Source organism: Channa argus, chromosome 7 (genome assembly GCF_033026475.1).
Source record: "Channa argus isolate prfri chromosome 7, Channa argus male v1.0, whole genome shotgun sequence".
Lineage (NCBI taxonomy): Eukaryota > Metazoa > Chordata > Actinopteri > Anabantiformes > Channidae > Channa > Channa argus.
The window spans coordinates 17,852,382-17,878,179 of record NC_090203.1 but is presented as its reverse complement, the minus strand read 5'-3'; the positions used below and the strand labels follow the sequence as shown (position 1 = coordinate 17,878,179).

Here is a 25,798-nt window from a genome sequence, read left to right as displayed (position 1 = left end):
ATTAAATATGGCTTTGAGCTCTGAAAGCATATTGAAATGTCTTTCCTGATATCATCACAGCGTAACCAAAGGAAAAGGAGTATATTATATAAACCCAGTAATGATTATCAGTTATTCTTCCATTTTTTTTTATGGGTATTACTTGAAAGGGAGGCTGTGAATCAGATTCGTGCAGTCTCTTGTTTGTCTCTTGCTTGTCTCGTGTTTTTTTTGCTAATTATGACTTCAGTGTAAAATAATATCTATTTTATTGAAGATCAAATTGCATCTAAAACATTCTTTTACATCCAGCAGGTAAATATTTATCAAAACAAGCCGTTTATCTGCTCTAGTGCTTTAAAGAATAGGGCTGGCAATATTTCTATTTTCTTTGTCAACAATTGCATGAAAATACACAACCCAGATCCTACTAAGACATATTTTCTATGGGTTCAATTGTCTCCAATGTTATTGGAGTTTAAAACTAAAGTCATTGCACTGAATGACATAATTTATCCCTTTACAATATATATGAAAATGGGGGTTATTTTCAGCACCTAAAAATAGTCTCCCAGGCAAACACACTATACTGTATACTCCTGCTTAGAAAAAAATGCTAAAATCTGCAGTGCCCAGCTCTTTTACGGTTATTATTAAAGCTACATTGTGCAACTTAAACCAGTGCTAATGTAAGACTCAGAATCTGCCCATTATACTCCACTGCACTCTGCACACCTCTTCAGGTAGTTGGGGTAATTAAATTAGATCATGTTTACAATAATAATTATTATTATCATTATTACAAATAAGCAGAAATCATGTCCTTTCTCTGATTGGTCAAGAGGATGAGCTTTTAGAAGCAAATGTCTCTTCATGGCTACTAATGCTCTACAGTGAGTCTGTGTCACCGGGGGCTTCCTCCACACTTCTCCATAATAAGAGTTAAGTGCTGGAGCACATTTCTATAAAATAAATTTGTTGTTTGTTTTTGCACTTGATGACAATAAGAAAAATATAATATAACCCACACCCAAAGCCCAATTGACGTATAGTATGTCCATGTGGAACATTTGCATGTGCAACAGTGTAGACTGAAAGTATAAAAAAGGGTGTGAACAATTCATGTCCATTGTTTATGTTCATGTCTCTTTGATTTCTGCCCAGAGTTAGGTAAATAAAATACATTATAAAAAATTCTGGGCTAATATTAATAATTCTAATATAGAACATATATGACTGAAGAGAGTCATGTGATCAGTACCAGGTTATCATTTGCCCTATGATGTCAGAGGTCAGAAGCATCAATACTGTAATTGTAAAATGTGAGCCTCTTTATATACCTTACAAACTGCAAAAGCTAAATGAAAAGTATTTAAAACTGTTTGCTCAAAGTAAAATTCTAGGTATTTTTATGTAAAAGCAATAACCCTAATGTTACAGTGCAGGGGCCAGTTGGTAGAGTGGCTGACTAGCGACTATAGGGTCCGGGGTTCGCGGCTCACCTTTCCCAAACACATGTGTCCCTGAGCAAGACACTAAACACCCAATAGCCCAACCCCAGCTGTGTTGTACCAGTCCCAAGCCTGGTAGAAATTATGGAGTGTTGCATCAGGAAGGGCATCTGGCATAAAAACTGTGCCAAATCAACATGCAGACTAATGATCCGCTGTGGCAAGCCTGAATTTCCAGGATAAGCCAAAAAGACAAAAAAAACCTTAATGTTAAAGTGCTAATGCAAGACTTGGAACCAGTCCTCTATGCACAGTCCTCCATCTTTCTGCTCTGATACAGCTTCATTTTGCTTGTTACACTTCACTGTGCGCTGCACAGCTCTTCAGGTAATCATAGTTCCCAAATTTCAATTATCAACAATGCTGCAATTCTTACTGATGAAGAAAATATTGTTGCTCTTCTTCGTTTGGTCACAAAGGTGAGCCTCATTCAAATGCTTTGAAAAGTGAATATCTCTGGCATTGCAGCTGGTTCTGTTCCACTGCACCTTTCCACATAAAGAGTTGGAGCATATTTCTATTTTTTTAAATGTGAAAATTGCACACTGTTACATTGAACCTGTGGTAGACAAGATCATCAGACAAAGCTGTAATAAAGGCATTAGAGCCACTGTTTCACAACACAGCCACACATTTGTTTATTTCTTTATGATTATTTCATGCACAGAAAACCCAGAATGCAGAAGCTACAGTTGTATGGTGGCAAAATAGGCGTTTAAAAGTAGGCAGATAACATGGTTCTTGTTGGTCAGCTAAACAATAATGAGACCAACCTTAGTCTGGTCAGGTACTAATTTGTTAATTGATGTTACAAGTCCTATCTTTAGTTAAACATCTAACACAAAAGACAGGATAGATGAATTTTAGACACATGCTTACACTTGGTGTCTTGTTGATTAATGATCAGATCAGAAATCTAAAAAAATCTCTTGGAACTCTTGGAAGTTTTCTCAAAACTGAACTTTGAAGCAAACTGAAGCTGTATGTAATAGGGGGCATCGGGGAATTTCTTGTTTGAGGAGATTGGGCTAATTTCACATTGCCAAAACTGTGAAGACCGATTTTATCATGCTTTTATTTAATCAGGTTATATCTTTTTCACACTACACTTGAACAAGAATACTAAACATAAGCAAGGGAAATAAAACAGAAGATAGGGCTAGTAACTGAAAACAACATACAGACCTAAATACAAAATGAGGAACCACAGTAAATGCAAACTGAAGAATCAAAATGTGAATGTAAATATATAAACTAAGGAATTACATACAAAGAAAACTAAGGACACCAAACGTGAAAATATAGGAACCAAATACACACTACAGGAAGCAACCACAAGCAGATGCAAATAATAAAGCAACAGTGAACGTGAGAAAGTAGGACTAAGAGCAGGAATGAACAATTAACCAAAAATGCAAGCATACCAAACATGGACTACAAACAGATAAAAACCATAAACCAAAAATGTGCACACACAGAAAATGCCTAAGAGCAGAAATAACAAACCTGAAATGTGCACTCACAAATATGACTAGGACTTAGAATGAGAAACTGACCAAACCTCAGACCAAAAACAAGAGACAGAATCCAGAGAACAGGGGTTGTTCTGAAGAAATATACAAGGATCTGGCAGAGAGTGAATCTAGTTGTGGGTTTAAATAGACAGCGGCAGAGGTAAAAATATTTAGGCCTAATGAGGTGTGGGAAGTAAGTAAGTAAGTAAGTAAAATTTATTTGTATAGCCCTTTTCACAGAAAAGAGTTCACAAAGTGCTTCACATGAAAACAATAAAAGTAGAAAACCATAAGTAATAAAATAAGAACAAACCAAAATAGAACACATCAACCATTGACAACAGACAAAGACAAATGTACAACATCAAAGTAACCGATTATCTACAGTTCACGCATTCTTCTTCAGTTTATGGTCAGAGTTGGGAAAAGCCTATACAGGTATGTTTTGAGAAGTTGTTTTTAAATATCCACTGAAGCAGCAGTTCTTAACTTTTGTGGAAAAGCATTCCACGATCTGCAACAGTAGCAAAAGCCCGAACACCCTTGGTTTTAAGCCTGGTGCGAGGCACAGCCAACACATTGGCAGAGGTGGGCAGACCTGAGTGCTCTGCAAGGAGCATGGGCATGAAGCAAGTCAGACAGGTATTCAGGTGCCTGACCATAAGGGGCTATATCTGAAATAACCACAACCTCAAAGTTAATTCTAAAACTAACAGGGAGCCAATGTGAGGAAGCTAAAATGGGGGTGGTGTGAGAATGTTTGTGAGATTTTTGTCAGTGGCCTGGCAGCAGCATTCTGCAGCAGCTGGAGATGCTCTATTGCCATTTTGCTGAGACATGTGAAAAGACAATTACAATAATCAAGATGTGATGATACAAAAGCATGACTAATCATTGCAAGTTCAGAGTGTGACACAATAGACCTAAGTTTGGCAATGTTTTTTAGGTGAAACAAACATGTACCGGTCAAAGCATTGATTATAAAGATTCATATCCTGATCAAAAACAACATGAACATTTCTCAGGGAGGAATGTACATTTGAGACCCAATACAGCAGGACACCTTCTAGTGTTTGGAATAGAGGGGTCAGGGTTGGGTTTTTTAGGCAAAGGCTGAACAAATGCTTGTTTAAAATCAGAGGGGAAACAGCCGGAGACCAGAGAACAATTTACAAAATGCAGTAGAGCAGGGCCAATGCATCGTAAGACAATTTCCAAAAAACGTGTGGCTTAAACATTAAGTGGGCTGGAAGATATCTTCAGGCTGCTCTCCAATTTAGTTAGTTTGTGCAAGGAAATGGGCAAAAACAATCTAATATTGGCTGCTGTTTAGAAACAGTTTGGAAAGAGAGATTAGGGGGTTATGCTTACCCTGACACTAGCAATTTTGTGGATAGAAAAATGACAAAAAGCTATTGTAATCATCAACTGAAAAAACAGGAATAGATATGTGAGAGGAAACCAGGCTATTTATAGTATCTCAAACAATTTTAGTCTTCCGCTTATTAGAGACAATAAGATCAGCAAAATGAGAGACTTTGCAGCTTTAACCATGGATTTGAATTCGGTTAAAAGATCTTTATAATAGATGCTGTGGACCTGGAGCCTAGTGGATTTCTACAGACGCTTTATTCGTTGACATTTACGTCTGAAACTGCAAATGTAATCATTCATCCAAGGATTGGTAATGGCAGTGGAAACTACTAAGAGACAGGAAGTGGAAACCCAGGAACTATAAAATAAGACTTGGGAAACATGAAGTAAAGCTGGAGAAAAAGAGTGGGAGAGAATGCAAGAGAGCAAGAGAGGGAACAGACTGACACAGGACAAGGTGTGAGAGTGAGTAGATCGGGGGGTAGAGGAGGATTGAGAGCAAAAACCAAATGTCCAGGGCCAGGATTATGACACTAGTAGCCACAGACATAAATAGTAGATTCCCAACTTAATATAGTGTTGCCGTACACTAGACAGTTACAGCCTCTGGCTGGTTCAATTCCACATGACAACTCACACCTTTTGCACTATACGTTTCAGCCTTCTCCTTCTGGAGTAAGGTTTGCAGTCACAAAGTGTAGACCAAAACAGTGGCTTTGTTTGTTGATGCAGAGGAATATTAATTTAGGTTTGTTGTGATGATTGGAATCTTGTGTATTTGTACTGTGTGTCCTGTATTTATCTAGTGATTGTGTCAGAAAGGATTTAGTGATTGTGTCTTTTTACTGTGAGACAAATCTACATATGGGTAGAAATAAAGAAACATGAACCAGATTTTCACAGGCTGTATCCCTCATTAACAAATTCACAGCTTGCGATGTAGACTTCATACATCTCTTAGCCAGCTGTTAGCTCACAATGAAGGAGTTTCATTATCAGGCGGCCATTAGAATGCCTTACAACCGGATAAGTGTTGGTTTGATTGCAGAGGCATTCTGTGGGGACAAGATAAGTGCTTAGCGTGACTAAGAGAGTACAAATTGGCACAAAGGGTTCTCTTGGAAAGGAAAGGATGAATGGGAGGAGCCTCAGGGAGGTGGTGGGAGGGGGGGGTTACCTGGGGCAGACAGAAAAGGAAAAGGACGCTTTGAAAATGATGATTTAGCAGACAGGCTCTTCTTTTCAAGAATATTTTGCAGAGAAAAACAAGAGAGGTAGAGAGCGTGAGACATCTACACAAAGAGATGGGTGGATAAATTCTGCTGTTGTCATGTGAAAACCTTTACACCTCATAGAAATTTCAATTGCTGATGTTTTTCATTATTCAAACAATTTTGTAATGATTGAATTTTTTTTGTGTGTGTGCTTTTAAAGCTTCTCTGTTTAATGAAGTATTTGCAGTTTGTCTCAAAACGTTTCTCTCTGGTTTCCTTCTTTTGTATAGTGCAAAGATATGTTTAAAACACTCTTCTGAGGATTGGGATAGTACACTTACTGTTCAATTAGTTTTCATTTGAAGAAAGAACCTTTATTTTCTAGTTAGCAGATTGGGGGCTCTGGGGGGAGGGATAGGGCAAAGAGCACAGGATAGAGGAAGGATGGGAAAGGAAACCACTTTAGATTGTAAAGGATTTCCATTTCCCAAAGACAAGCACCCTCCCTCTCAGTGTCTCCATGTCTCCTGCCTGTTCTCCACCACTCTCCCTCCCTTCCTCTCCCATTACTCCTCTCAGTCTTGCTCTCTTTCTATCTCTACCTGCCACTCACTCTCCCTCTCTCCCCAACTCACTGCGTCACCTCAGTTCCTCTTTTGCACCGCCTCTCTCGTCCTCCCTCTGTACTTGGTTAGCCTATTCTAATGGCCCAAGGCCAAGAACTCTGGGAGCTCATGAGATTAGATGGACGCTTGGGATATGTGTGTGCATGTGTGTGTGTGTGTGCGTGTGTGTGTTCATGTTTATCTTTGCTTCCAGCTGTGTCTATGAGCACATATGCTTGTGTATTCATGTGCGAATGTGCTTCGTAAATTATTTTTTTCATTCACAGGTGGAATATTTGTCAGGCCTGAATGAGCAAGATGAATTTTAATCTCAGTGTCATCATAAGGCCACAGATGGGCACAGGCAGGGCACAAATGAGAAGGATTACATAATTCAGTGATATTATTTTAATTCTTCTGCACTCAAATATTCTTATTATAATGCCCAAGAGAGCTATCATTTACATCTGCATGAGATCTAATGTTTTTTCAAGTTAAAAAGCATTTAGTGTAATTGTCATGTAAAAATGTACTAATTACATATAGGGCAGAAGCACTTAAAGTAAATTTGCAAACTGTCCATCAGATTGAAAGCCAGACATGGCCAACACACTCAACAAACTCAACAGATTCAACAGACTCCCAACTGAAGTGTCCTTGAGCAAGACAATGAACCCATAGCAGAGCCAGTGTCCTGTCGCTAATATTTTACCTCTAACCTCCCTGGAGACGAGGGCACATATATTTTCAGAATACATCGATTTCTGCTTGAGAGTAAGTAAGGTGAGGAACTGGGGAAAAATGAACTGGGGAATGATGTCTGGTGTATAGGTATGACATCTTTTCTTTCCAGAGCCAGCACAACAACATTTGGATGTGATCACAAACTAAAATGTGCATCGTGGAGCTAAATTACATGCCAACAACTCAGTATTTTATTTAAAAAGCATGTACAAGGCTCCAGAGACCTGGACTCAATTTTCTGGTACAGTAATACTAAGGACACATCTAAAATGAGCCTTCATAATAATGTCATAAAGTAAAAAGAGCCGCTCAGAAAAGTAACTCCAGGTTAGACTGAGGATTAAAATCTCAAGCTTCTGGTTTGATGGAGGTAAACTGGCACAATCTGACATTTATACCTGTGGGTAACAGAATTTCCTGTTTGCACCTAAGACACCAGTATGTCTTACACCCTGGATGGATGCAGATAATTGACATTGGCTACTAAGCCCTCAGGTTTTTATTGGTGAGTTAAATTAAAACTTGTAATCCAAACTACAATATCATGGAACACCCCGCTGCCTTCACAACACAAAAATGTAATAATCCAAAAGGAATTTTATGCTTAATTATTACAATAGGAAATGAAAATTGTTAAAGTACTTAACAAATAAAGTACCCTAAATGAGTAATTCTAGAAGCTTTCATATATGTCATTAGTTTTGAGTTTAGGCTGATAGATCTCGATAATAAACAGAAATTTGATCTGATCGTGTTTGGCTCTTCAAAAAATAGTATTTTTAAAAAATAGTTTTGTGATTTTATATATAAAATAGTATTTTTATTTAAAAATAAAAGCATCCTGACAGACTAGTGATTAATGCTGTATATACATTCTGAGTTAGTTAGTTAGTGTTTTGCTGTGTTTTACAAACTGGATGGATACAGATAAAGTACAAAACATTAAAATCTTGTGTATGTGATGTGTATAGATCTGTGTTTGTCGCAGTCAATATTGTGTGTTCAGAATACACTAAAAACTTGCATAAGTGTTTGCGTTACCCTATTTTGGCAAAATTATGGGTTTCTCATTAGCAACAGTATAAATATTTGTAGTGCAGATATTGCTGTGAAAGCAGCTTTCCGCCTTTGAACAATAAAAGATCATCTGTTTATCAGCAAAATGGAGTGTAGCTCCAAATCCTGGAAAAGACAGACAGACAAAAACAGATGTTAGGAATGTAGGAAGAGAGCGAGAGAATGTGTTTGTGTGTGAGAAAGAGAGAGAGAAGATAGGAAGTGTATTCCCTCATTCTTCACATGTTTACATTTAGGATTGTACTGAGTGAGGCTTTTGAAATGTGGATCATTTAATTGTGTTAAAATGCAGCCTACTCAAAAATTGCTCGAATTTCAAAGCTGCTGTGCTTTCAGTTTTTTCCCCTCCAGCTTTCCACATGTGGTTCAATATCTCTTTTTATTAGTTTCTCGCACACTGTACACACACAATAAAAAAACATTTTTGCATTTACAGGGTCTCAGTTTTGTTCACTTGCTGTATGCCACAAACCCATGAACACAAACTGTCAATCATGCTGTCTTTATTTCTGCTTCTGTGTCGGTTTGACATCTTTTTCTGGTCCTCTCCATGCGACCCAGTAAAACAGGGTGTACCTCAAATGAGTTTGAAATTTGTGTGTCTTCAGACCTTTTGTCCCTCGGTGCTTCCTGTAGGGCAAAACCTAGATCCTTAGACTATCAACAGTTTGACAGATGCACTGTTCACATATACACACACACATAAAATGCAGAAGACTATAGATTATAGCAGTGAAATCGACTGGACTTCACTCTCTCCCCATCTTTATTTCTTTAAACAAGACTCTGAATCAATTTAATTGCTACATTAAATGTAAAGAATGTGTCCTAATGTCACTGGTGCAGAGGCATACAGTATTGACCACTATAGCAGAGCCACATGTACCAAGAGATTTAGTGTAGTACAGGGACTAAATGAACACACATGCAATGCAGCTGAATATTAAATGTCAGACAAATGAGATCAGTAGATTTAACACGTAAAACTAAGGTTCCTGAATCCCTAAATACATGGTAATGAATATGTGTACATGTGCAGAGAATATTATGGAACACAACAGTTCACTGAAAGACAGTCGTTAAATACATTTTATACAATTCTATATAGAAGGACAGATACACAAAATATTACATTAGAGGATCTTTGGTATCAAAAGCAAGATTGCAAGAGCTACTCTTATAACACCGTTTCTGTTGATGTTCCGTGTTAAAACACATTTAATAGGGGAAATAGCAGCTTTCATTAAATACGTGACCAGACTTGATTTTGACACATTTATTGGATTTATGCAGTGTTGAAAGCAAAATACAGTTTGGATTTCTGACGGAAATTAACACTTGCTGAATTTGCTTGACACTGTTCAGACTGAAAATAACTGATATTCTTTTGTATTTATCCTTTTCTCCTCAGCCTACTCCTCCCTACCTCTGTGTAACCTTTTTTGACTGTGCTTACAGGCTATGGATTTGTGGACTTTGACAGCCCTGCAGCAGCCCAGAAGGCTGTGGCCTCACTCAAAGCCAGCGGGGTCCAGGCACAGATGGCAAAGGTAAGCTTCCCCCCCCCCTTTCTCTATAGACTGCTTTACTTGTTGTTATTGAGGTGTTTGCCTGCGATTTGCCTGTGCTGTACTCAACATGTAGACTCAGTCATTGTCTGCAAACACAGGCGAAAGCTAATGGTAATGTTGGTTATTTGTAGTCATAATAATAATGACAACAGCAATGCGAGGTTGATAATAACTGGCTTTATTGTACATCAGTTGTATAGTTAGATTATTCTGGTTTTCTCCCACAGTCTCCCAAAGACTGTTAAGTTTATGTGTCACAGTGGCTCAGTTTGTGCAGTGGCCCCCTACCGACCATAAGGCCTGAGGTTCGCGCCCCGCTCTTCCCACATGTTGAATTGTGAAGCCGTGCAGTGCCGGTCCTAAGCCTAGTAGAAACTGGGAGGGTTTTGTCAGGGACAGCATCCAGCGTAAAAAACTGTGCCAAATTAACATGCGGTGCAAATGATCCTCTGTGGCAACCCTAAACTCACAGGATAAGCTGAAAGGCCACAAAAAAAATAAAATGGTGTCATTGTCAACTCTATTGCTAACTGGTGTACCTCGCATTTTGCCTAGTGATAGGCTCCAGCCCAACACGTTCTCATGCCAGAGCATTACATAATGACTCCAGCCAAGGCACCAAATATTGCTGCTTTTTAGTTTCTGTGGTGTTTCAAATTGAAGCCACACAGACCCTTTGACATTACTAGTGGAACGCCACTATTTGATTCCACAGGAACGATTTGACGTACACACAAGCACAACGGCATTAGGGTTAGGCAAAACAGCTTCAAGTTAAAAGACAAATTACACTAAAGCAAAGGTTACACACCTATTTTCTTACTATAATAAAATGTGTGTAATGCTGTGCAAACCAGGACCGGACGCCAAAGGACCGGACACAGTGGAATTTTTGATGCCTTTGGAATGGGAACAAGTTGTCCAGCCTCTAAACAGGATAAGCAGTATGAATAATGGATGCATTTTATTTTGATTTAGTGAAGCTTTGATTAGTTACTAATGAGTCCATGTTAAAGTTAATAAATAATGACTATAATGTTCAGGAAGAGATTATTTTCCTCTTTGCATTCGATTACTTATTTTTTGCTCTTTCATTCCTCTGTATTTTACATTTTCCTTATGCTCTCTGTTTCTCAAATTGGAATATTTAGGTTGTAGGTGTGTGTGTGTGTGTGTGTTTGAGAGGGAGACACAAGTGAGCACGAAAAAGATAGGTTGAACGCATTAAATCAGTTTTACATGCATACATTAGCATGAATTGCATCAGTCTACGGTAGCAACCCAAGTGACTGTCTCCTCACACAGCAGTGTGTGTGTTTGTGTGTAGCTCGCATTTTTTGGAAGGAAACGCTGTGCCAAAACACGTGGGCCTAACCAGCACAATCCCATTATCCCTCAATGTGTGTGAGAAAAAGACACTGAATGTCCTGCCTTACTTTGAGATTCATTAAGACTGTATTGCTGCATACAGTACGTACTTCATTTTATAAATGAGAGAGAAGTGCAATTAAAATAGGCCAGTCTTCAGGCACTAGGAGCATCCCATTGAATTAAACAGCACCAAGCCTCAGAGCCACCTTTGCCTTGCTCTTCTATTAAACCTCTTTTCATTAGACTTCCATCTCTTATTTTGTTCCTAACGGCTTGGCAGGGCATTTGGAAGAGCAGTGTTGATGTGTTTAGCTGTTATTAAAGAGAGAAGAACCCTCGACTCCCTGAAGATTGAGTTTTCCAGAGGGATGCAATGGAGGCCAAGGAGTCAATTCCGAATGAAATTACACAGACTTCTTACTTCTTCATGAACTAATTATGCACAGAGCTGCCGATGTCCTAGCTAGCTTTCCTGAATCAGGGTTCAATGAGGAAGTCAGTTTCAAATGCACTGATGTAGGATATTCAGCTCAAGCCTTTACCATTCTGTAAGATGAGCAGCTTAATTGGGGTTTGACAAAATCTTGTTTTTTAACGCATTCAGTACCAATTAAACCGACTGAGAAAAATTGGTCAAAGTATGAAATCAGTCCATGCACGTTCTTACATCTATCTCAGCTTCATGGGGTTTTGTAGGTTTGCTGGGACAGAAACTTTTGTTCTTTGTTCTAATTTGCAAGAGAGTTGCAAGCTTTTCTACCAAAGACAGCAGGGCGGCATAAAGTGAGACAAAAAAGGTGATTCGCTTTCATAAAAGAGAGATGAGAAATGTAAGAAAAGAGAATATTGATTATTTATTAGAGAGCTGAGTTTTGAAGAAAGGCCTATATAAAGCTAATGTGACATTGTTCATCACTACTGAGCCTGTAGTGGACTGAAATGTTGGGTCAACAATTGTAGATGTTGAATGGAATTTAATCTATAAAGATAAATTCATTACATCAAACACAAATAACCCACTCTTTATAATAAAACTATAATAACATAAATTACAGTTCATGTTTTTCACGATGCTGATTAAAGGATATATAGTCAATACATTTTAGTCACCTGTACATCAGCTAGAGAGGTGAAGTCAATAAAATGTTGCCTTGTTATGTTTGCAACCTATACTGTGTAAAAAGGGGTAAATGTGTGTATATCCAGCCCGTTCTCTTTGCCGAGGTGTCAAAAAGTGTTGCTTTGTACTGTCCCTCATGCGTTAAATGCTCACTTAAGTTACCTGTTCGCATCCGTGATTGACTCTTGGAGCTTTCTGTGTTGTCAATTAGAAACCCTGGCACTTCAGTATTTGATCCCTAAATCAATGATGTAAAATAAGAAGAGAAAAAGTCCCATAGGGAGGTGGACGGGGTGGTGCATGGTAAAATAAGACAGGATTTTTCCACAGGAGACGGGGGTTCGACTCTAGTGCGAGATGTTACTATATTAAGGAAGCACGTTTGTGCCATTGTTACTGACATTTTGTTTTAATATTATGAAACCTAAACTAACCTTACCCTGAAGTTTTTGTGCCTAACCCTAACCACTGGTATTTCTTAATGTAACATTGCCCTGAAGTTGTTTTTCCAAACCCTAATGTAGTTTTTTGTGTATATAAAGTGGTTCCTGTGGCGTCATAAGTTATTGATGCTCCTGGAGCTGCCAATACTAGCACCAAAGTTCACCTGCAGAGTCAGTACCAGAAGCAGTTGTGCCCCGGGCATCAAATAGTGGCGCTCCTGGGGCGTCCAATAGTAACGGCAAAGTAAATATGATACACCAAAGGTACAAAGTCACACAAATTGACGCCTTAGGAAGCATCAATATGTGACGCTGTGGAATGAGAATGTGTTGGTATACCCCTTCATCGCCTTAGCTCATCAAATTATTGTGGATTTGCCAGATGGATTCAATATAGACAAATACACAAAGCACATATTTATATCCTTGTAACTTTTAAAAAAAAACTTTTGATTAAACATACTGTTAGCAAACTAGTAAAGTAGTATTTAATACCAGTGAAAGTACAAAATTACAAAAAAATGTCAGAAGGCATATACTGTACACCTGATGTGTTGCAGAGGTTTTGACAGGAAGTACTATAAGCTTTTAGATACTTTTTATAATAACAGTATCTGTATTTGTGCAGTCACTAATGGTTTGAGAGTAAGAGAAACTGTTTAATCAGGGGTTAAAGAAACATTTGTTTTATTTTACAACCCCCCAAAAAGTTGGGAAGATGTGATAATGTACATAAAAAAAGAATTGAATAATTAGCACATCTCATCAACCCATATGTTCACAATAGAACATAAACAATAGAACATAAAGAACATATCAGATGTTGAAACTGAGACATTTCATAGAAAATATTAGCTCATTTTGAATTTGATGAAAACAAAACATATCATAAAATGGAAATAACAACATATCATTGAGAACTGGGGTTTCTCTCACTCTTGCAAAAAAAAGGGGCTATTTTATCTAAAATGGAAACATGCAACTCATTAAAATGCTTCACTTAAATCTAAGTATGAGTGAGGGTGATCAGTAGGGCGATAAGATCTGTGTTAAAAATTGTTGAATAAATGTTAAAAATGGGAGAGTGTTTACACAGAGAATCAAAATTAAATTTAGATCTGAGAAGAATACTAAAGATGAATGATTTAAAATGAAAGAAATGAAAATTTAGTGTAGAGAAAAATATTATAAACATTCTGAATAAATTAAACTGTCTTATTACATCTTAAAACTTACAGCTGTTCTTAAATGAGAAAAAAAAAAAATGAAAAAACTCCCAAACCCTAATGACTCTACTGAGCCTGAACAGTGTAGACAGGACATTGGAAAACATTGTCACTTCATTTGGACTCTAAAGAAAATATATCAATAAATGCCAGCGAGGGTTAAGCAAATAACTAATTATTTGGCTTCACATTCCAACAGTAATCATGCAGCAGTCAAACGGACAGAAAAGTCAAGGGGCTCAGCTTCAGACATGAGGAAATTAAATTGCTGCCAGGCTGTGTTTGATGACAGTGGCATACTTCTGTGTCCACTGTCAAAACTGTTTAAATTATAAAACCCAAATTCTTTACAGCTTTACAATGTGAAAGAGCCATACTGTACAGCACTATAGGAAGAGAGCCGGGGTTGGTGCTGCCTGAGAGGCTAAACTAAGAGCAAGAAGTTTAAAATATGTTAAAATCTAGATTGAAGAATGTAAGGCAGCTGTATATATTCCAGTGCAAGAGATTCGGAAATTGAAAGACCGCCAACCTCAAAGTGACCCACGATTAGAGTAGCTTCCTGACATTGCCAGCTTGCACCGACATCTACTTGTCAGAGCAAACTGCTAGGTGCGTGTTTTGTTTGTGAAATAAACGAGACAAAAAGAAAATACACAAAGATGAGGTGTGAAGAGAGAAGAAACTGCGTGTGCGTGCGTGTATGTGTGTGTGTGTGTGTGTCCTACACTCACATCCTCAGTCTTCTTGGTAATTACTGTTGACCTGAAAGATGATTGCTGCTCCAGCTGTACTCCCCCTCTCTCTTGCCTGCTCTCTTACTGTTGTTTTCTATTCTCGTTGCCTCATTCACTCTTTATTTTGTTGCATTTGTACAGTTTCTATCCGTTGAAGCTCAATATACACTTCAAGTCATCTTTTATACTCATAAACAGTATTATAAAGATTATATTGAATGTTTGAAATGTATCATTAATACATTTAGAGTTGAGTAACAGAACATATGTTTTGTAATGGACTTTACACAGGTGTGCAATTTTACATCCACATTAATCAATGGAGTGCTGGACTTCCCAAAAAACAAAATGTGTGTGTGTACGGTCGTGCATGCATGTGTGTGAAGTCATTACAAAAGACTGATATTCCTCTGCACAAGCACTTACCGATATAAATATATTGGTTATTAAAATTCATAACAGGGGGCTATTTTATCAAGCAAACACAAAAACACACGGTCTACTATGCATATGAGCATTGTGTGTGCACGTATAGGTGTGTGTTTGTGTGTACAATAACAGTTACAGGGGACCAAGGTCACAATGCTAATTAGTGAGATGGTGAGATGGTACCACTGGCGGTGACACTTCACACCTCCCTCCCTTCTTCTTTCCTTTCTTCTTCTCTCCTCCACTTTGTCCTTGGCACCTCCTGCCTTTCTCTTCCCATCTCTGTCTCCATTTTTTTTCACCTCCCCTTCTTTCCTCTTTTATTGGTCCACTTTGTTGTCTTCTTTTGACCCCCTGCAACCTCCCTCCTCATCCTGTCTACTTTTATGTCTCACCCCCCTCAATCTGTACGTGTGTGTGTGTGTGTTTGTCTGCAGCAGGTGCTGCAATGCCTCCTCCAGAGTCATTAGTTACAGGGTTGAGTGAGGACAGAGAATGAACGATACAGAGAGAGAGAGAGAAACGAGGGGGGTCTGTGTGGGTTGAAAGAGGAGGACTTGGTGTGATGAGAAAGGGGGAAAGGACACATACACACTCACACACATGCATATAAAGTGAACTTGACTGTCATTTATCAGCCCTGATTAAATTTTTGGGTTAGTCCAGTTGTGTACTTTGAACTATCCCTCTTTTTTCTTCTTTCTTATGTGTTGCGTGTCTGTCTGACAAAAGCCAGATGCCTAATGTTCTCTTGACTTAGTTTACTGATGGATCCAGTGTGTGTTAATTCTCTTGCCTGCATGCATGTCTGTGTATTCTCTGCCTCTATATGCCTGTACATTCTGTGTGTGTGTGTGTGTGTGTGTGTGTGTGTGTGTGCGCGCACATGCATGTCTGACAACTGAAGTTAGTGATGAGAAGAGGAGGACAACTGAGCCGACTGAGACATTAAAAAAAGATGAGTGGAGACAAAAACACATAGACGGGAAGACATGAGCATCTCTCTCTTTCTCGCCCTCCTTTCTGCTTGTCTGTCACTCGTTTTCTATCCTGTGTCACCTTCTTTCATCACTTTTGTTTTTCCTTTTTCTCATCCTTCACTCTTTGTTCAAATGAGTTTCTTTATTACTGTTTGTATTCTTTTTTTCTGTTTTATCTTTACCCATCACATGCTATTTTTTTCTCTGCTGCCCTTCTCGGCTATATAAAGTACACTTTGCTTCCACAAGCCAGCATATATAGTGTAATGTGGACTTAGTTTACGCCTTGCTTTCTAAAGTTAGCCCTGTGACAGAAAAACATTTTTGAAAACTAACTGGCATTAGAATTGTAACATGCATCTTGAGAATTGGGATCACAAGTAAACAGCCTTTACTACAGGTGTAAACCACCAACATGAATTGGGATCAAACAATATGATACATGTGATCATGTAGTTTGTGTGTATACACAGTTATATATCCCTGTTGCAGACAAATATGTCATCAATGCAAGATACGGTGGTAATTGAGAGCGTGCCAGACAGTGCGACTACCACAAACCCCCCACCCCACCCTCAGTCTGACAGCCAACTAGAAACAGCTTCAGGCATGTTGATTGACAGTCTGACTTTACTGTATGTGTGTCAGCGGAAGTGACGTAGCAGTAACAAAATGTATGTGGAAAGGTGTGAACAGTGGTGTCTCTCAGATACCTGCATATGATTTGATTGCTCAAAACACATTGTAAAAACAAGTCTATAGTACTGAATTTCACTGTGGAATTCACAGTTAGTAAAGTAGGTTTACTAGCTTTCTTTTTCAGAACACAACTTGTTCATAACTTGCTAATTTAAGCAGATCCTCTAATGTGTTTTTTCCACTCCAGTTTGTGCCAATTTTTTAAATTCTGTTGACACATTGTAGAAGAAGACTGTAATGTCTACCTCAAATTAGTTGCCTCTCGGTGTGTTACGCTCATAACAAGGAATGACAAACAGTAGGACACGTACACGAGTAACGTAGGGATTTCTTAAATTACCTACTATATATACTGATTTGAAAATGTATTTTATTTTCAATTGAAATTCTGTTTTAAAAAAAGCATTAATAATACTGTAGTAAGCCCACTTTATCCTAAGAAGAATTAAAATTTGCATTTGAATCCACAATGTCAGGTTTTCTGTCTCGCTCCAGCCCTCGAGGGATCCATGTCCGATGAAACTGCCACAGAAAAATGTGTTCAGTTTCCATTTAATTCTTTTCAATAGGATCAGATTGTGTGTTATACAACTGCTCTGCCATAGTTACCAGACAGGAGGATCAAATAGCACAGCATCAAATATCTTTTCTGCAAAATCATTTAATAGTCATCTATCATACACACATTTAAATTAAAATCTTTAAAAATCTATTTTAGAATCTTGGGTTATACATTTGATAAATTACAATGTTCTTTTTTTCTACCATGTGCTCCATCCTTGTATGTGGTTCAAGGCACAGCTGACACTGTAATATACAGATAATGAATCACATTTGGTTTTAAAGTGGAGGACAGTCGAGTGGCCAAGGACGTGTGTGTGCATATGCATTCACAGCAACTCTAAAACGAAAGCTTAATGTATGTGTGAGTGCTGTAATGCTCTCTGTGAACCTGTGTCTTTTTGTGAGGCTGGACCACCTCTGGTCCAACAAAAGCAGGAGGAGGACAATGAGGAGAAGGGGAAAAGGAAGGGAGAGAGATGAGAGGAGTAGGAGGGAGTCTAGTGAGTGAAACCCAATCGAATTAAATGTAATCTGGTCTGAATGTGCACAACCATCAGCTGCACTCCAATCTTATTAACCCTGCATTACCAGCCCTGGGTTGTGTGTATGTATGTGTGTGTGTGTGTCTTTTAATGTTAGTGTGTGTGGAAGGATATGGTTGGGGGAGAGATTGAGGAGTTAAGTGGATAACTGAGAAAAGGACAGGAAGAGATGGACGGGATGGGAGGAAGGGAGAGTATGAGAAGCAGAGGGATGGAGAAGGAAAATGAAGATGAATATTGGTGTTTGGGTGATTAATGGGTGTCCGTGGCATTGCTAATGAAAAATTATTTCTCATCATTACAGTAATTACAATAATTTCAGGTGACACATAATACTTTTGTTATTTTGGTGAATTAGCTTGTTTATTATACTCTCAGAAAGTGTTGTATGTGCACAACCAACCATGCTATAATGTGATAACGGCGATCTGAATGTTAATACTCAAATAATATAATAAATTATATAGTAGTCTGACCACAGGGCCAACAGTAAAAACTTTTAGCTTATTAGATACCTGGATAGAAATAACTTCAGTGTTCCAGTTTCATACCACAAAACGATGAAAAGCATCAGTCAGATTCAGTTTTGGTTTCTAGCAAATGAATCACTTAGTGTAGTACTGTATAATATGCTATTATATGTGATTATGCATAACTTTACAACACACCATAATTCTATTAATGTTTTATATAATGTGTTTAATGGCAAATATAATGTTTCTACTTGATGCAGGAACCTCTTCTCCAGTAACAGTTGCCAGAAGAGAGAGGAATTTTAAATAAAAATAACCACTCCCATAGGGACAGAACAGAGTTTGTAAATCATTTTAAATTAGGATAAATATCTGTTTTATTCTGTTTCTTGTAGTTTGCCAATACATTTGCTACAATTTGCTCTGCATTTCCCAGAGTCCACTTTTTGATCAGTTCTTCATCTGTTTAATTCAATCATGTCATGAGCTTGGTACTTATTAAATCCATAAACCAGCTGACCAGAGAAATGAGCAAAACAGACGTTTTTCATATGAACCAGTTCCTTTTCTTTAGCCTTGTATCTTATAATGTGCACATATGTCGACGGATAGCAGCAGATAACATGCAATGAATTTTGCATTCGCTTGTATCCGGCAAACAGAAGAAACACTGAAAAAAGAAAACTGAGTGGTTGTTAAGTGGTGATGGCTGCACTCTGAGAGAAAATGTCCCAAGAGCTCTAAAGCTGGATTTCCTAAAGGGAAAGGCTTTAAAAACTTCCTGTTTTTAGACTGTAATGCAGTAGTTAAATTACAAGGAAACCAGGAGGGGCTTCACTCCCCTAGCAGCAGCTAAAACTCAAATCTAGTGGTCTTAACCTCACTCTGACTGGAGTTTTACTGTTTGACAAAGACATGCAATACAGCCACTACATAAAGGATCTCTATCACCAGTAAAGGGTTGTACAGAACCATAGATTTAAGGTCTGGAAATTTTGTCCCAAACCAGTGCAGAATACCTGCATATGGACCATGACATTTTAACATTGGATAAATACTCCCAGCAACAGTTTGGTTTTCAGTTATTTAAAAAATAATCTAGTACGTTAACATAATATTTTATACAGACAGTTGGTTCTATCATTTCTAATTATATATTCTATATAATTGGGGGCCAAGTAATAAAATATGTTTATCTTTGATTTCTTGCCCTGGGCCATCATCCAGTAATGTTATTATTTTTGGAGAAAATGAGATATTGAGTCTCCAACTTGTTTGATGGAGTAAGGTGTTTTTCAACAGCTGAATACCTCATTTAGGAGTGAAACCCCTCAGATTCAGTATCACCCCAACATTACCCCAGAGAGGACAGAAAACAAAGAGGAATGAGGGAAATATTGCCTTCAACAGAGGAGGAATGGTGTAGGCAGCTGGAGAGTGAGGGTGGTGCTTACTTTGACGAAGCTCGGTTGAGAACAGCTCTATAAGGATAGAGATAACTGGAAAACACTATAAAACGCCTCTCCTCACATTCTCTCCCTCAGTGGAATTAGCCTTTGAGTGGGCTGCTGGAGCGAGGGAGGGTGCATGTGAGAGATTGATGGAGGGAGGGAGTGGGAAGCCCGAGCCGTAGCGAGGGAAGGTAGAGAGAGATGGAGTGAATATGGAGTGGCCAGCCTGAACTCTGAGAGGGTGGAATGCAAAGTGATCAAGGAGCAAGTATATGAAGGAAATACTGTAAAAGGCTCAGAACCAAATGAGGGTGCAGGCAAGATAAAAGGTGGCGCTGCATTTGAAATCTCATTTCACAAACTTCGAGGAATGCATATGAATAAAGAATTATATTGGTAGGAGGAGAGGCTGAGTGAATTTTTTTTATATGGACAATATTAAGTCTGTTTTCTTATTGGCTGTTAAGTCTTCAAATCTCTGATTATTATTGGTGGCCAGACATGTTTGTTGTTTGTCATTGGGCAGACAGCAGAGTCGGCTAGATTCACAATCCGATGGCATAATTCAGCCATCTATCAAACTTGGTGGACAGCAGTAGCCAAGCTTCTCCTGCAGACGCACACACACACACACACACAGAGAGAGAGCTTTCTGAGTAGAATATCACAAATCAAATCCTGTAACCTTTCAGAATGTCTGAGTCTGCACATGCCCACTGAAAACCAATGAGGCATTTTCTTTTGCTGTATCAGTCTGTCTAGTCTGCCTCTTCACTTGTCCTTCTTTTTTCCTTACTTTCATTTTTTTCAATCACACTTTCCCATTCCACCCCTTCCTCTTGAAAACCTTGCTCTCTGACGTCTTTGGGTCACTTGTCTTTGTTGATCTAAACAAGGGTACGCTGAGAATCACGATGATCATTGCGTGAGACACCTAAAAATCCTGCCGGTCCATGTAACATTTATTCAGGTGATGCATGTGTTTTTAAATTGAAAATCAAGAGGAAAAAATAAAGTGTTATGATTCTGCAGCTTTGTCTATTGTTCAGCAAGATAGATACATTATACACTTTTCTACATAACCAGCCTTAGTAAGGTTGAATATCTAAGTGTTAAATGATTTTCTTATATTTTTACAGTAAAATCAGATAATAAATATGCATAAAAAAAATTATTGATAATTTTTGGCTGAAATGTCTTTTTTCAAAAATAATTATGAAAACGTCAACTACATTATACAATATGCTCCTTACTGATTTATGTGTTTGCTAGCCAATACATAGTTAATGAAACCATACTGTTTACCTCTGGTCTTGTGCAAATCAAATTAAGCTTTCAATCACAATCATAAATGTAGGAATAATGTAAAGTAGGTTTGAATTATATATAAATATTTTATTTATAACAAAAAATATAGTCTTTCAATTATCTTTCAAGTCAAGGTCAGATAAAGGTAGAAGTACACAATTTCAGTATTCCAGTAAAAGTACTCCACTAACAAAACAATGTATTTTAAACAGTACTGGTTATGATTACGATAATAAAAGCCATATGATATTTGATATTTAAACCATGCTGTGGCTGATTGGTGTATCTTAATGTGATGAAGTGCTGTCAGAGTCTCCCATGACTCTGACTTACAGAACATTGATGGCAATATTGCTGAGATATCTCTTTCTAAAAGTCTTTAAGAGAGTCTCACACTTCTGGCTAATCATAGAAGACCAGCAGCATCAGTATTTGAGACTTTGGGTGGATTGAGTTTGAGTTTATGCTACAGCTAGTAGGGGTAGGAATCTTTGGGAAAATCATGATTCAATTCAATTCAGATTTTTGGTGTCCTGGTTTGATTCATGACATGATATTTTGATAATTCTGATGTGATATGTTGACTCTAGTGTAGTGCGCTGTGTGCCAAACTGGTTCTGATTAGGGTCCTTCAGAAAAGCGGCAGAAACATCACTGCTTTATTGGTTTTTGGTCAAAACAAAACAGAAATTGGTATGTCTGTTCTGGAATAGAAGCGGCGTGCTTGTGTTGTTAATGTTACAGCAGCATTGGAGAACAGCCTTAGGAATCAACTTTTTCCAAAATTGACTCTTAATGGATGCAGGTATTTTGAAACAGGGTAGTTGATTTGCTCCACCAGAGCTGACTGAAGTTTATTAAAGTGCTGCAGTGTTGCTGCACAACGTCAAAGTTTGTGGGTCTGCTTCACTAACATTAGTCTGCTGGTGACGGGGTACAGAGTATTAAATAAAGCCTCTTGCCATGCAGTTGATATTATCACTAAAATGTGATCAAATGTACAACCATGCAAATCACAACCATAAAAGTACAAGTACACCATAGTGTGTGAGTGCTGCATGTTGTCCAGGTTTGAACATGTTTTTTACATTTGTAAAGGGATGCAGAATTGGAAAAGATATGAATCAAGCCTACACCATCTTGTTAGCGTGGGTGCATATTGAATATGCATATTGTACATTTAATGTTTTGTAAGTGTTATACAGTTTAACGCTTCACTGCACCTAAAATTCAATGGTCCAGTAAGTGGAAAAAAAACTCCTGGCTGCTCGTCTGAATATTAAGAATGGTATAGAAGTGCATGGTCTCGTGCATGCTTACAGACTATGTGCATGTTGTTATAATAAATCACAAGTTATCATGTGTATGAATATGCTAATACACACATTACACACACTGTGTATTGGTAAAAAGGTCATCATTAATCGGTTGAGTGGTTCCTGGTTATAAGATCCTCTATAAGTCGTGTTTGGGGTTATGGCACTGCTGGGAGCCAAGATAGAATACAGCCTTGTTTGTAGTGGGTACTTGTATGACGAGGCTTTAATGAGGCTCTGTCTCAGGACACTAAACCTGCTCAATTTGGGCTGGAAGGATTTAAGAACCCTTGTTAGGGCCTAATGGCTTTGTAAGAGGGGAGGATGTGGTTTGTACAGGTAAAATGAATGTATGAATGTTAGTGTGCTATCATGAGTTGTCCTTGGAGGAGGAGAGGATGGTAATTAACTGCTGTTTTCTCAATGGTGTTCCAGCCATGGGTCTATTTAACCTCTTGGCGGGGATGGTGGTGGTGGTGTGTGTTTGTGTGTGTGTGTGTGTGTGTTGAATTAGTGGTCGTTTAGAGTTAGTGGTGCATGTATGTTATTGTGTATTAATGTATCAGAGATGAAAGTTTGCCGTCCATGTTTGTGCATATGTCTTTGAATGAGTGAGCTTGTGTGTGTGTGTGTGTGTGTGTGTGTGTGTGTCTGCCCTTGTAGTATTTGCTGACTCAGACTGATTTTTCCTTTCTAAAAGTAAATAACCTTGGTCCTCCAAGCTGTCAGCTGGCCCCACTGTGCCCTCGTCCCGACATCTAAAGGCAGCAAGAAAATCTCTGCTCTCTCATCTGAGCGCCACAGCAACACACACCACAAGCACATCTTCAGAGAGCCTCTATTCTGCAAAGAACTTGTATCTTCAAAAAGCCACCATTTGATGTAAAACTGGTACACTTTACATGCTTTTATTTTTTGCCAGCATATTAAATTATATTCTTTACATGTTGCTTAATGATGCTTTGAATGTGTCATCTGTAGCACAGAGACTGTTCTTCAACCAGGGTCTTGGGTTTGAACTAACATAGTTGTGTTTGTTCGTAGAGTGTGATGGCTGTGCCTATATTTTGTTATGCTTCATAACAAATCCTAACATGAAACAATGGAAAAGCAACATCTCAATGAGAAATCCCAGTATTCAGTTTTTAAAAAATATACTAGGGGTTGTGGTATGTATAAAGCAAACCAAGCTGAGCCAAACCAAACCAGAATGTAAGAAGAGAATAAAATTGGCAGTGCAGTCAGGCACACATTTATTTTTGTGTTTGGCTGTTCTTTGTATACTCAATATTCCTTCACTTTTAGGCCATCTATATTACTTTTGTCTTTTTCTGGGTTGTTTTGATTGTCACACAATTTCTTATTCATTCATACACACACTTGACCTTGATGGTTGGATTGCAGCTTGACAGATGCAGTGAAAACAGCCATGTTGATCAAAAAGGGCTTTTATTGAAGTGTAAACCAGTATTCCTCTCCTCCAGGACTTAATAGCCGAGGCCAGCAGAAGGTGTGGGTGTACATGGGCAGCTTAACTCCCAGTTATACGGCAAGTCAACCAGCTTGTGTACCATTTATTAGTGCTACAAGAGTTATATGCCCTTGGTTGATATGACAGTCTCATTTTTAGACTTTTACTGCAGTGCAATTAAAGTAGGAATAAGGTTGTAGCCTTTGGCTTAAGGCCCCTCATTTGCACTCTAACATCTTTGCTTACCCTCAAGAGAAAATGTTTTGAAAATGTTTGAATGCAGGACACAGTGGTAAGCATTTCATAGTATTCATCTTTATAACGTTTGAGTCTGAGATTAGACCTTTTTTGTCTGTATTTTTCATATATGAGTTTGTAAACAGTACTTTCCCAGGCACACTTGTAACATAACACAATGGGAAAAACACCAACTTGGTCAGATTCAAATGCACCTTAATTTTCCCTCTGAGGTGATGGGATTCTTGTGCCTGAGCCAGTTCTTTATGTTTTAATCACTGCACTGCCATGAGCACGAGCGTACTTCCCTGCACTTTTCGAGAACTTTTTTAATTTTGCAGTTTCCTTTTAATTTGTTTTCTCTCTAGCTGTGGATCTTAACTTCATTTCCCAATGATTTGTCTGAGGACAAACCGTAGGCCATTAGTAGAAAAAAGGAAACAGGAAACAAACAAACCTGCATTCAATAAGTTTGTTTAAAACTTTCTTTATTAATTTACTTTTTCCTTATCCAAGTTCAGGGCTTCCTCAATCATAATACAGCAATTCAGTAAGCCTTCTGGTTTATTGTATTTTTCTAATGAAATGCTCTGATACAGAAAGACTATCAAGGAGCAATTTAGTTTAATGGAAGGGAAGATAAATGGGGAAAGCAGGAAGTGAGTCATTTAAGGAGCAGAGCTGAAATTGTTTTGAATGTGTAGGTAGCAGGGTCTGCAGGGCCATGCAGGTCATGCAGTGTAAGAGGCAGTCCATGGACCCAGGATTGCAAGAGTGAGCCAGTTTCTTGACTAGATGACCATGTCTCATCCTCTCTTACGGCCATGTTCCCCCTAAATCTTTACAGGATACTGCTACTCAAGGGAAGCACTACTGTGAAGAATGATATCTTTCACAAGAATAAGTTATTGTGGCTGCACCATTTAGACTCGAATGCACCTGGACATTTTTCTGTTAAAATCCGAATATTTCTATTTCATTTGCTTCCATGATGATTCTACAAACCCCATTTGGAGAAATGTTGGGACCTTTTGAAAATGCTATGAAAACTAAAATATTTTATTTTCCAAATTTGCTTAAACCTTTATTTACTGTATCTGAACTTAATTGTACTTTTTAAATACAAGCAAACTTAGAGATTGATGCCTGCAACACAATCAAAAATAGGAGAGAGGCATGTTTCCCACTGTTTTACATTGTCTTTTATTTTAATTACACTTTTAAACATTTTAGAATCTAAGGCATTTAACTCATAATGTGCTTATATTTACAAAAATAGAATTATTTTAGTCATTAAAAACGCTGATATTTTTTCTTTTGCCAAAAAAAGATAAAAGCAATTTAATAAATGAGGGATTTTTGTTTTTATTGCATTCTAGAAAAAAAATCCCTTTTTTTCCCAGAATTGGGCTTTTTACTTTATGATGTCAAAACAACACTGCCAATATCTGTGTGGAAGTATTTTTCTGAACCTTGAAATGGCATGTAAAACTAGAAAATCCATCGTTAAGAAATGGAAGTATCATGCCACATACGCAGGCCGGCCTAGCAGGGCGTCCTCAAAAACTTAGTGACCGTGCTAGGAGTAGACTACTGAATGAGGTCGGGTTCCCCACCAGTCAAAGCTTTATGGGAGAGTGGCAAAGAGAAAATAACTCACATAAAATCTCAGCTAGAGATTGCCAGATGACAGCCAGATGAGGTGGGAGACTCTGAAATTAAAAGAACTGTGGTTTGGCACAGTAAATTTGGGTCAGTGTCCAGCAGAACAATGACCCAGGGGTAGATTACCAATGCAATCACTCACTTTCTGTGTTAAAATTTTAATTGATAAAGTTTTTT

General features: G+C 38.1%; 1 protein-coding gene across 8 annotated transcripts in view; it reads left to right on the top strand.

Annotated features, from left to right (window-relative positions):
• LOC137129937 (RNA-binding motif, single-stranded-interacting protein 3-like) overlaps positions 1–25,798 on the top strand; it is a 168,059-nt gene that overhangs the window by 99,702 nt on the left and 42,559 nt on the right. For all 8 annotated transcript variants that reach the window (XM_067509407.1, XM_067509408.1, XM_067509406.1 and 5 more), the window contains one exon: positions 9,477–9,568. In XM_067509407.1, coding sequence (XP_067365508.1) covers positions 9,477–9,568 — 92 coding nt within the window. The remainder of the gene's footprint in view (positions 1–9,476; positions 9,569–25,798) is intronic.